Source organism: Canis aureus, chromosome 2, assembly GCF_053574225.1.
Source record: "Canis aureus isolate CA01 chromosome 2, VMU_Caureus_v.1.0, whole genome shotgun sequence".
NCBI classification, from domain to species: domain Eukaryota; kingdom Metazoa; phylum Chordata; class Mammalia; order Carnivora; family Canidae; genus Canis; species Canis aureus.
In genome coordinates, this window is record NC_135612.1 from 73852345 (window position 1) to 73865845 (window position 13501).

General features: G+C 40.8%; 1 protein-coding gene across 1 annotated transcript in view; it reads left to right on the forward strand.

Moving 5' to 3' along the window:
- The first annotated feature begins 81 nt into the window (after positions 1-81).
- The window catches only part of UGDH (UDP-glucose 6-dehydrogenase), a 29339-nt gene continuing 15919 nt past the window's right edge, over positions 82-13501 (forward strand). The window contains exons 1-2 of the mRNA XM_077879077.1: positions 82-360; positions 8643-8811. Coding sequence (XP_077735203.1) covers positions 8650-8811 — 162 coding nt within the window. The 5' untranslated portion in view covers positions 82-360; positions 8643-8649. The remainder of the gene's footprint in view (positions 361-8642; positions 8812-13501) is intronic.

The window sequence follows — 13501 nt, forward strand, 5'->3', positions numbered from 1 at the left end:
TCCCCTGGCTCCGCCTAGCCCCGCCCCCTTCGCCCCGCCCCTGGGGCTTGCAGGAAATAGGGGCGGTCCCGGGGCTGGCGTGGCGGGAGGAGGAGCAGGGATGCGGTGGAGGGTAGAGACCTGGGGGGCCTGGCTGCGGGGGAATGAAGCCTCCGCCTTCTCGGGCCGAATCCTTTAAATACGGGCTCAGGCCCGGGACTCTGGGTGCAGTGCGTGGCGGCCTGAGGGAGGGGCGTGCGGGGAGCGGAGGTCGGGCGGAGCAGGGCGAGCGTGCAGAAGCTGCTGCAGCGCGGCCCACAGCGAGGAGCTGTCCGGGCGGTCGGGACCGGAGCAGCCGCTGCGCTCGGTGCCTGGAAACGGGTGAGCTCCTTTCCCGGGCTGGCCCCGCCGCGGGGTCGGGAAGGTCCCGGGTGCCGGCGGCCGTGGAGGGGGCGGGGCGGGGCGGGGGAGTGCGCGCGGCTCCCAGTCCAGTCGCGCTCTGCGCTGGGTCCGCGGCGCCGGGTCTCACCACCCCGGTCTCCTCCTCTGGGCTCTGGGCGGGAATCGCCTTTTGGGTCGCTGCCCTGAGGATGGCCTAGCTCGGTCTTTTTATTCTATACTCCCGAGTCTTCCAGCCGCTCCTCTTTCTGCTTTTCCCCCACTTTCTGACTTGAAACAAATGAGATTTCCCCCAGGAAGCCGAACGTCCACCGAGGGAAGCGGTCCTCCGATTAGGGACCCCATTTTGGTCTCAGAGTCCTGGTCTTTTGTTTGTGGTTAGTCTGCTCACCTGGGGAGCTGCTGCTTTCCTCCGGTCACTGGCCTCCCTTCTTAAGAAACTAAAGAGAAAACAAAGCCAGAAAGCCCTTTTGGAGGGCGAAATCCTAAGACACTGCCATCGTGACAGTATGGGCTGTCCTGGAATCCATTGTTGGCCGCCACACCATAGAATTGCTTTACTTCAGCAGGGAAGGCCTACCTTGGGTGCTGACCGTGAAAGAGCATAGTTGTATATATAGGAAGATAACCGAGTAGGCTTGAAAATGCTGGTGTATTGAAAAGAGGGATTCACGGGTAGGGAGCTTTTCATGGATATACAGAGGCATAGCTGTCCACTGACTGCCCGCAAAGACACAGTGAGTCTTTGAGTTTCTTCAAATGCCCTGTGAAATGGAGAACAGTAGTCTGGTCTGTTTTTTCAGGGGGGTTCTGGAAATGAAAGCGCTTACTGTCTGCTGTGAGATGCGCTTGTTAGTACCCGCATCTAGTTAAGGTAAGCGGGAGACAACCCTGATTGAAAGGGTCTCATTTCTTCTCCCCTTACTATACTCCTTTTTTAAGCATAGAATCTGTAACTAATATGCATACTTCATCTTCCCTCTTATTATTTCCACAGCTTCATAGGAGGCCCTTTAGATGTAACATTAACACTGCCTTTCTCACTGATTAAATCTTTTTTCCCCGGTCAGGCGTCTGTTAGTATCTAGTTTTTGTAAAAAAACTAAGGTGATGTGCTTGAGGTTGACGTATCCAACTACAACATCCATTGCTTTAGCCCCTGGGTGATTATGCAGAGTATACGGAAGAGGGGTGGGGTGGGGACGGAGAGATTATATTTAGTTTAGATTGTAATAGGACCTTCATTATTTGTTAGCCACATCTTTTAGGTTGAAATCTTCATCTGAATTTATAAAACTTTAGATGAAGAGTAGTTTTGGAACAGCTTGGTTTGTTGAGATTTTCCCAAAATATGGAGGTTAAAAACTCATTTCAAACTGACACACTCAGTAAGCAAACATTCCCATTTCCCTGACAGCACAGTAGAGGGTCAGAAGGTACATAAAAGTAGAAATTCAATATGGAATCAGAAGACATCTGTGTTGAGCAAAGTATATTATTAATACTGTATCAAGCTCCATATAAAGACTGAAAGATTTTATTGAAACATCCAAGTAATGATTTATTGGGACTTGCACAGTTCTTCAGTAATTTTCCCATTATCATCTACAAGCCATACTTCATGTGAAATAGAACCACAGGGACACCCCAAAACACATGCAATTCTATAATATAGGCCCATCAGTGGTTTGCCCTGGCTGCTATATGTAAGGCAAGCTGAATACAGCCTGGCAAGCAAAGTGGATAAGAAGTAACTCTGGGAAGGCATGCCAAAGTTCTACATAAAAAAAGGATGATGGTGTTCTGGATAATTTCAGCAAAAATGCAATGATCAGCCGTCTGAGCTAAAGATTTTCAAATAACAGTCTTCTCAAACAAGCCCTAATGGATAAGCAGAGTTACTCATTCATTCAATTAGCATTTATTGAGAGCCTCCTGTTCTAAGTGCTGAGGGAAGAGCAGCAGATAAGAACTGTTTGCCTGGGAGCACTTTATTAAACTATGAACTCCTTTAACCCAAGAGTGGCATCATGTAAACATTCAGTCTATAAGAATGTTATAACCTCTTGGCTGTCGGATTAAATGGTAACCCCAACAGATCCTCTGGTCCAAAAATACTTTGAAATTCTACTTTTTAAGTATTCCAGATATATTGGTTGTAATTAGAGAGGCTGGCTAGCTGTTCAGTAAGGGTGTGATAGTTCTTTAGGTTCATCACAGTTCAGAACTTAATCATCAGCTTCGAAGATCTGGAAGGTAGAATTTTTTTTTTCCTCCTTGGACCCAGAGTTAATGAGGCTTTAGATGTTAGCTTATATGATTAAACTCATAAGAGACTAATGGTTTCACTAGAATGAAACTTTGATATTACAGTAGGGAAATTTTATTGCAGTTCCTGGAACACTTCTATCTCAAATCTGTGTCATCCTTTTCCAGTATTATGATTCCTGGGAATCTGAATTCATAGGGGAGAGTGGAATCAGAGCAAAGAATCTTCAGAGAACATGCCATCTAAGCATTGGGAAAGCCTGTTCTTGCTCCACCTCTCTGAAACGAGAATACTTCTTACTTCCAGATTCTGTGTCAGTCTTCTCTAGACTCTGTTGAAATAAACACATCATTCTTTTTTTTTTTTTTTAAGATTTATTTATTTATTCATGATAGAGAGAGAGAGAGAGAGAGGCAGAGACACAGGCAGAGGGAGAAGCAGGCTCCATGCCAGGAGCCCGACACAGGACTCCGTCCCAGGACTCCAGGATCTTGCCCTGGGCCAAAGGCAGGCGCTAAACCGCTGAGCCACCCAGGGATCCCCTAAACACATCATTCTTGTCTTTAACTCCCTCTTCCCAAGCTACAGGCTGATCCTCCCCCCCCCCCCATTGTTTTTTCCTTCAGTGGAGTTTATTAGATTTTAGCTACACAAATATTGTTGATTGTTATGGTTACTTTTAATTATGTTGCCTTAAGTTATTGAATTGTAGCCTCCTGAACTGTCCTGGACATGCTTCCCTGAAAGGGGCATTTAAGACCCACTTTAAATTCATTTCTACTCTACAAGACAGTCATTACCTCTTACCACTTCTTAATACTGATATTTTTCTCCAACTAGGCTGATCTCCTCACTTTGGACTCATTTCTGTATATGAGTCCTTACTATTTTTTAAATCTGGAATGTTCTCCCCCACTTATCTTTTCTTTCTATACCCTCTTTATTCTTTAGGCCAGGTTGAAATTCTACATTTCCCTTGATGTAGATACCTTCTTATTTTTTTTTCCGCCTCTGGACTTTAGTACTCATTTTGTCATTTAATTGGTTATACTGCCTTATATGTTACTTGGGTGTGACAAATTCCATTTCATCTTTTTCTTTTTTTTTTTTTTTTTAAGATTTTATTTAGTGGGGCCACCTGGATGGCTTAGTCAGTTAAGCGTCTGCCTTTGGCTCAGGTCATGGTCCCAGGATCCTGGGATTGAATCCCATATGGGGCTCCCTGTTCAGCAGGGAGTCTGCTTCTCCCTGTTCTGTGTGTATGCTCTCTCTCTCTCTCTCTCTTTTTTTTTTTTTTAAAAGACTATTTATTTATTTATTTATTTGAGAGAGGGAGAGAGAGAATCTCAAGCAGACAGACTATGCTGAGTATGGAGCCTAATGAGGGGCTTGATCTCAAGACTCTGAGATCATGCCCTGAGCCGAAATCAAGAGTCAGTTACCTAACTGACTGAGCCACCCAGACGCCCTTCCTTTTCATCTTTTAAGTCAGTTTAAGAGTCACCTTCGCAGAGAGTCCTTTAACTACCCTATCTAAAATAGTTCTTTCCCCATATTCAGTCTCTCCCTCTCCACCTACATATTTATTTCCTTTATACACAATGTATCACAGCTGCCATTATTTTGTTTTGTGCTCTCCCATGAGACTATAACTATATAAGAGTAGGAACTGTACCTGCTGTTCCCTATTGGATCCCTGTACCTGTCTGTTCCCTATTGGATCCCTGTACTTGTCTGTTCACTGTTGTATCCACGGTACATAGAACATTAGTGGCTGCAACATAGTTGAGTGTTTAATAAATATTTTTGAGCTGAATTTTTGCTTAAATAAATTGTTGAATTCTTGAGTGTCAGGGCCTATATCTAGGGCCATATTGTCTGCTGTGCCCACAGATAGACCCTTAAATTGGGAATATTAATTTTTCATGAAAGGGAACAAAGGACTAGGCCTGAAGCAAGCTGAAGCAATGTTTCTGAAACCCGATGCCAAGCCCCTTCTACTGTAGCCGTGGGGACAGTGGCAGCGAGTGCTAGAGATACATCTATGGTAAGCATGTTCTAGGCTCAGCTGTCCCACAGGTGGGAGCTTTTTTAGAACATTCCCCTGAGCTTTAACCTCGAGGCAATCCCAGTGCAGTCCTTTCCCCCTAGAAAGTTCTCTTTTTTCTTGTGTACAGGGCACTTGAGGCCTGGAAAGGAGTAAAAGGCAGAACTGAAGAGTAGAAGAAGGGTAAAGAAATGGAAGACGAATGGTTGCCAAAAGTAAATTTTGTTAGGATCAGTATTTTTGCTGGGGTTAATTTTGGAACCCAAGAAGTTTAATAGGAATATCATGTTTGTGCGGCTTCACAAGTGATAATAGGGTACTCTTAACCCATTTATTTAGATTTTTTTTTTCACTAGAAAAGAGGCCTTGTTTTTTATTTTTTTATTTTATTTTTTTTTATAATAAATTTATTTTTTATTGGTGTTCAATTTACCAACATACAGAATAACACCCAGTGCTCATCCCGTCAAGTGCCCCCCTCAGTGCCCGTCACCCATTCACCCCCACCCCCCGCCCTCCTCCCCTTCCATCACCCCTAGTTCATTTCCCAGAGTTAGGAGTCTTTGTGTTCTGTCTCCCTTTCTGATATTTCCTACACATTTCTTCTCCCTTCCCTTATATTCCCTTTCACTATTATTTATATTCCCCAAATGAATGAGAACATACAATGTTTGTCCCTCTCCGATTGACTTACTTCACTCAGCATAATACCCTCCAGTTCCATCCACATTGAAGCAAATGGTGGGTATTTGTCATTTCTAATGGCTGAGTAATATTCCATTGTATACATAAACCACATCTTCTTTATCCATTCATCTTTCCATCTTCTTATCCATTCTCCATTCAAACTCCTTCCACAGTTTGGCTATTGTGGACATTGCTGCTATAAACATCAGGGTGCAGGTGTCTCCGTGTTTCATTGCATCTGAATCTTTGGGGTAAATCCCCAACAGTGCAATTGCTGGGTCATAAGGCAGATCTATTTTTAACTCTTTGAGGAACCTCCACACAGTTTTCCAGAGTGGCTGCACCAGTTCACATTCCCACCAACAGTGTAAGAGGGTTCCCTTTTCTCCGCATCCTCTCCAACATTTGTGGCTTCCTGCCTTGTTAATTTTCCCCATTCTCACTGGTGTGAGGTGGTATCTCATTGTGATTTTGATTTGTATTTCCCTGATGGCAAGTGATGCGGAGCATTTTCTCATGTGCATGTTGGCCATGTCTATGTCTTTCTCTAGGGATCCCTGGGTGGCGCAGAGGTTTGGCACCTGCCTTTGGCCCAGGGCGCGATCCTGGAGACCCGGGATCGAGTCCCACGTCGGGCTCCCGGTGCATGGAGACTGCGTCTCCCTCTGCCTGTGTCTCTGCCTCTCTCTCTCTCTCTCTCTATCATAAATAAATAAAAATTAAAAAAAAAAAAAGGCAGAGTGAATCATCAATCTTGCACTAGGTAAAAAAATATATATATATGTCTTTCTCTATGAGATTTCTGTTCATGTCTTTTGCCCATTTCGTGATTGGATTGTTTGTTTCTTTGGTGTTGAGTTTAATAAGTTCTTTATAGATCTTGGAAACTAGCCCTTTATCTGATAAGTCATTTGCAAATATCTTCTCCCATTCTGTAGGTTGTCTTCGAGTTTTGTTGACTGTATCCTTTGCTGTGCAAAAGCTTCTTATCTTGATGAAGTCCCAATAGTTCATTTTTGCTTTTGTTTCTTTTGCCTTTGTGGATGTATCTTGCAAGAAGTTACTGTGGCTGAGTTCAAAAAGGGTGTTGCCTGTGTTCTCCTCTAGGATTTTAATGGAATCTTGTCTCACATTTAGATCTTTCATCCATTTTGAGTTTATCTTTGTGTATGGTGAAAGGGAGTGGTCTAGTTTCATTCTTCTGCATGTGGATGTCCAAATTTCCCAGCACCATTTATTGAAGAGACTGTCTTTCTTCCAATGGATAGTCTTTCCTCCTTTATCAAATATTAGTTGACCATAAAGTTCAGGGTCCACTTCTGGGTTCTCTATTCTGTTCCATTGATCTATGTGTCTGTTTTTGTGCCAGTACCACACTGTCTTGATGACCACAGCTTTGTAGTACAACCTGAATTCTGGACTATTAAAGAGAGGATCTACCAGGGGCCCCTGGCTTACTCAGCCAGTAGAGCATGCGACTCTTGGTCTCAGGGTCATGAGTTCAAGCCCCACATTGGGCTTGAAGCCTACTTAAAAAAAAAAAAAAAAAAAGTAAATAAAGAGAATCTACCAGATTTAGCATGGTTTTAATATTTTAATAATTACACAATGGAATACAGTGTAACTGCTTCTAAAAAAGAGAGGGAGTTTTACCAGAAACAGAAAAAAAGAAAAATAAAAAATAGAAGGGAGTGGAATAGGTCTTAAGAATACATTAAATAGGGGATTCCTGGGTGGCTCAGTGGTTTAACGCCTGCCTTTGGCCCAGGGCACGATCCTGGAGTCCCGGGATTGAGTCCCGCGATGAGCTCCCTGCATGGAGCCTGCTTCTCCCTCTGCCTGTGTCTCTGCCTCTATCTATGTGTGTCTCTCATGAATAAATAAATAAAATCTTAAAAAAAAAAACAAAAAAATAGATTTTAAAAATTTCTTTGTATGTATATCACTAAGAATATTGCTTTCTTTTGTAGAATCAATAGATTCCAAATTTTGCTTATATTTTTACCAAATTTCTGTTTTTTTTTTTTAAGTTTTTTAAAGGTCATTAGAGATTAGACTCTGAGTTGATATCTATGAAACATGACCACTGAAGATTGATTTATAAGTCAGATGGTTGTTTCCTCATACCAAGATACGTTGTTTCCTCAAGACCAAGATACTTGTATGGGTTGTTCAGCTCATTCTTTTCCAGTAGGGAAGTCTACCCAGAAAATCAGTAATTAGAACATTGTTTGGTTTAATACAGATTCAGACTTTAAGGGAATTGGATCATCTGAATTATGTGGCTTGTGTATCTTTTTTTCACAATAGGGTTGTGCTTGCCAGGCATTGTAATGAGATTAGCCTTCTGTAGTATCTTCTTTGATCCATGCAGGAATATATTAGCAAATTCTTAAACTCTCTGTTAACCAATTTCCTTCTCTTGGGAATCCATGAATGGATTAGATTAGAGGATATCTGAGGTCTTTGCAAGGACTAAAATTCTAAGAGTCTGATCAGTTTGATAGTTTTTGTTCTCATTATAATGAATAAACTGATATTCTTATATATAAATCAGTACCTTGTCATTTTGATTAGTGTGAATCAGTTCACCTAAATGGCTTTTGAAAACCCATCAAAATCTGTGTAACAGCTTTGTTAACTACAGAAATTACTTTCCTTTAACCATCTCATAGTTTCTGATTAAAGTTGAAATGGAGTTTAAGATCATTGTCAAGTACCTAAAAATAAACTACTGAAGCCAAATTGTATAGGGAATATAATCACAGAGGTCAATTCTGGACTTTCAAACTAATCTTATTACCTATCATGTGTTTTAATATCTGTCACGTTAATCTAAACCTGCCATAGGCTGACCTTTGTACACCGACATTTATTTAAGCAAGAATTGCCCTGGTGTAGTCACCCTTGCATTTTTCCTCAGCAATCAAAGTTACCCGAGTGGCCTTAGAGACCCAAGTAAGCTTTTATTTTCTTCCTTGAATTTTTGAATATTCGATCATTATAATCTTTGTGGCATTTCTTCAGTAATAACAGTTACTTTTTTCCCCATGTTTTATGCTAATGCAAACTAGAACAGACATTCCAATTGGAATGTTATATATTTTCGCACTTTTAATAATTCTTAATAGTGTGAATGCAGGAAATCTTTCCAGATATCTGTCACCTTGACAGTTTTTATGAAGTGTGATAAATGTGCAATGTGATTTCTTTAAATTTTCTGTTTTCAATAGTAGAACAGTCTTACTGCTTTTCTTCTAGTTTAATCATGTTTGAAATTAAGAAGATCTGTTGCATTGGTGCGGGCTATGTTGGAGGACCTACATGTAGTGTCATCGCTCATATGTGTCCTGAAATCAGGGTAACAGTTGTTGACGTCAATGAATCTAGAATTAATGCATGGAACTCTCCTACACTTCCTATTTATGAGGTAAACTATTTTAAACAACTCTTTGTTCTTACGTTCTTTGTTTTCTTACTGTTTTTATTAAATAAATTACTATTAATGTAAAAATCTATGACTGCAACTGGAAAGAAATTAAATGAGAAATCTAGATACACAATGTTATGGACATTACAACTATAATTATGTCAGATATGCCCAGGGAAAATGACTGGGAAGAAATATATTAGAATATTAATAATGGTTACATTAGTGCAGTGAGAATATGGGTATTTTTTTTCTTTTCTCTATTTTCTCATGTTAATTAATTTTCTAATTTTGTTAATGTGGTTACCATATTGTAATAGTAAATTTTTTTTTTAATTTTTTTATTTATTTATGATAGTCACACAGAGAGAGAGAGGCAGAGACACAGGCAGAGGGAGAAGCAGGCCCCATGCACCGGGAGCCCGACATGGGATTCGATCCTGGGTCTCCAGGATCACGCCCTGGGCCAAAGGCAGGCGCCAAACCGCTGCGCCACCCAGGGATCCCTGTAATAGTAAAATTTTAGAATTTTAAGAAAATAATAAAACTTGATGTTTTTAATATTAATTCATATAAGTCCATTATATTTGGGGGTTATTGTACTGTACTCATATCAGGTAAGCCATGAGTGGATAAATGATGTCTTTTATATCTAGTGGTTGGTATTGCAAATTTGTTTAATTAGAATTTCAAAATTTCTGTGAATTAAGATATTGTATAGTTAGGAAAATATGCTTCAACTATTTTATTAAGCTATGTGGGTCCCATTTTTAAAAAATTCATTGTAAAATGAGTTCATGATATTATGCTTTTGAAACCCAGCAGAGAAGCATTTGAAAATTTGATGATAACAGTTTTTTCCAGCATTAATATATTCTTTTTTTTTCCTTCAGGAAAGCTTTGTTATTTGTAAGACTGTTATCAACCATACTCTGTCTGTCTTTATATATAATATTTATTAATTTATTTTAGAGAAAGAGCGTGAGCAAAGAGAGGGACAGAGGGATAGGGAGAGAAACTGAAGCCGATTCCCCACTGAGTGGGGACCCTGACTTGGGGCTCCTGTCTCATGACCCTGAGATTATGAGCTGAGCGGAAATCAAGAGTCAGTTGCTTAACCATAGTCTTTAAATGTGTTAGTCCTTTGGAAGGGAAGTCTCAACCCTATCAATATTTTGATAGGCATATAAAATATAGAAATCCATGAAAAAGCACCCATAGAGTAGTAGCTATCCAACATCATGGATTTATTCCTATCTGAATCAGACTTGGAATAAAAATAAATAAATAACCTCTGTGTGTGTGGTACCTTCTCTTTGTACTTTACCCTCTCTTTTTCTACCAGACAAACTACCTATAATAGTTCTCTAAAGATTTTTATTTATTTGAGAGAAAGAGAGAGAGAGAGAGAGATGGGAGAAGCAGATTCTACACTCATTGTAGAGTCCAACACAGGCCCAATTCCATGACTCTGATACCATGACGTCATCCTAGCCAAAACCAAGAGTCTGTTGCTTCACTGACAGAACTACCTAGGCACCCTCCCCCCCTCTCCCCCATAATAGTTCTTTAAATTACTTTAGTGCTATAGCATTTCCTTTCCTTTTTTTTTATTTATTTTTTATTTTTTTTTTTAATTTATTTATGATAGTCACAGAGAGAGAGAGGGGGGCGCAGAGACATAGGCAGAGGGAGAAGCAGGCTCCATGCACCAGGAGCCTGATGTGGGATTCGATCCCGGGTCTCCAGGATCGCGCCCTGGGCCAAAGGCAGGCGCCAAACCGCTGCGCCACCCAGGGATCCCCTAGCATTTCCTTTCCTGTTATTACCAATAGATTTGGTTTTGGAGGAATTTTTTTTTAAATTTTTTTATTTATTTATGATAGTCACAGAGAGAGAGAGAGGCAGAGACACAGGCAGAGGGAGAAGCAGGCTCCATGCTCCGGGAGCCTGACGTGGGATTCGATCCCGGGTCTCCAGGATCGCGCCCTGGGCCAAAGGCAGGCGCCAAACCGCTGCGCCACCCAGGGATCCCGGTTTTGGAGGAATTTTTAAAAACATTTTGGAGGGGGCTGCCCCGGTGTCGCAGCGGTTTGGCGCCGCCTGCAGCCCGGGGCGTGATCTTGGAGACCGGGGATCGAGTCCCACATCGGGCTCCCTGCATGGAGCCTGCTTCTCCCTCTGCCTGTGTCTCTGCCTCTCTCTCTCTCTCTCTCTCTCTCTCTCTCTCTCTCTCTCTCTTTTTCTCTCTGTCTCTCATGAATAAATAAATAAAACCTTAAAAAAAAATCCCATGGCACTGCTACTTTAAAATTCTAGAAGAAATCATCTTAGCAAGTAAATGATTTTCCTTTTAGCAGGTAAATGATTTAGGCTTTTAATTTTCATGTGTCTTTCTAAGATATCAGTTGTTAAAACATGCCTTATAAATTAAAGAATTTATAAGTCAGAAAATAATTTCTACAACGTTGCATTAAAAAAAAGCAACAACTTAGGTAATGAATTGTGTGACCCATTCAATTTTCAGAGTTAGGCTTTTGTTCCATTTTTACTTCTTAATTTTATGTTGTAAAATGAACTATTCCTCTACATTGTCTTGGCCATCTTGGAGATGTAAAATGTTAGGTGAAACATCAAATGAGAAGAACTATAAAAGAAAAATGACAGTTTTTTTTTTTTTAAGATTTTATTTATTTATTCATGAGAGACACATGGAGAGAGAGGGAGCCAGAGACACAACAGGCAGAGGGAGAAGCAGGCTCCATGCAGGGTCCCTGATGTGGGACTTGAGGATCACACCCTGGGCCAAAGGCCAGCACTAAACTGCTGAGCCACCCAGGGATCCCCAAAAATGACAGGTTTAACTGGAATTCACATTGCTCTCTGAATTGCTTTATTGAGTAGCATATACATGTTGTTACTACTTGTAACTTTATACATACCTACCTTGGACAAGGCAAAAGAATATTTTTATGTCTAGCTTGGATACCTTTGCAATCAACTTTTTTTTGTAAATCTGTATCCTATAATGCATTTAAAAATATACAACTAAGTAAGTATTTGTTCTCAAGGATAATTATAAAAATCAATGACATTGATTTTTCATTGTAAATACCATGTTTTCAGGTCAGGAAGTCCCTACTAGTGACTAATTTTAACTTGTGGTCACTGGTAGGGAAATTCTATAATATGTCATTATAGTATTTAATATGTTCTTTGTGTACACAGCCTCTTCCATCTGCTTTGAGACTAACTAGACTAATTAGAAAAATATTTAGAAAGAAAATGACAGGACTTGATTGTTGATTATATAAGAAGGGTGAAGGAGAAGAAGGAGTCTAGAAAGATATCCAGGTTTCCAGTTTGGATGATGGGTGCATGATTGTGCCATTAATTTAGATCAAGGATGCAGGATGTTGTGGAGGGTAGTGGGAAATGAAATTTCAAGTTCTGTTTGGTCCTATTTAGTTATAAAGGCTTTGGGACATCCAAATAGAGATGTTCAGGAGGCAGTGGATATATCAAAAGTGTAAGTAAATAATGCATGGCTCGAGATGTAAAGTTAGGATTATACAGGTAGTAGTTGAAATCAGAGTAAATGAGCTTTCCCAAGAAGAGTCTGTAGAGAGAGCGGAGCATGAGTCAAGGACAGAACCCAGAAAAACTCTTAAAGTTTGATGATAGGAGAAGGGAATGCCATAGAAAAGCAACAAAAAGTAGTTCATCAAAGGTGAACCAAAACCCAGAAGAGTTTTAGTAGTACAAGCCCCATAAAGATGTACAGTTGGGGATCCCTGGGTGGCGCAGCGGTTTAGCGCCTGCCTTTGGCCCAAGGCGCGATCCTGGAGACCCGGGATCGAATCCCACGTCGGGCTCCCGGTGCATGGAGCCTGCTTCTCCCTCTGCCTGTGTCTCTGCCTCTCTCTCTCTGTGTGTGACTATCATAAATAAATAAAAATTAAAAAGAAAAGAAAATTATAATAGGGATGCCAGGGTGGCTCAGTGGTTGAGCCTTTGGCTCAGGTCATGATCCCGGGGTCCTGGGATTGAGTCCCACAACAGGCTCCTTACAGGGAGGCTGTTTCTCCCTCTGCCTGTGTCTCTGCTTCTCTTTCTGTGTCTCTCATGAATAAATAAATAAAATACTTTAAAAAGAAAACAGTATGATAAGAGAAAATAGATTTACAGTACTGTACTGTATTGAGAAAAATTCACATATAAGCAGGCCTGTACAATTCAAATCTATGTTGTCAAAGGTCAACTGTATATGTTTTGTTTATGAGTAACTCAGTGACTAGCACATAATAAGTACTCTGTAAACATTTGCTGAATGAATGAATGAGCTCTCCATTATGCCAGATACAGAAGAAATCAAGACTGGGACGTATTCATCAAATTTGGTGTTATGGGGGTCATTGTAACTATTGCAAGAACAATTACATTTGCATCACTTGTATCTTTTAAGACCATAATTTTAAAAATTTCTCTTTTTAGCTGTTTTTCTCTTCAGTTTATTTGTTGAAGAAACCAGGTTGTTTATCCTACAGAAATTCTCAGTCTCAGGGGCAGTGGGGGTGGCTCAGTGGTTTAGCACCGTCTTCGGTCCAGGGCGTAATCCTGGAGACCTGGGATCAAGTCCCACATCGGGCTCCCTGCATGGAGCCTGCTTCTCCCTCTGCCTGTGTCTCTG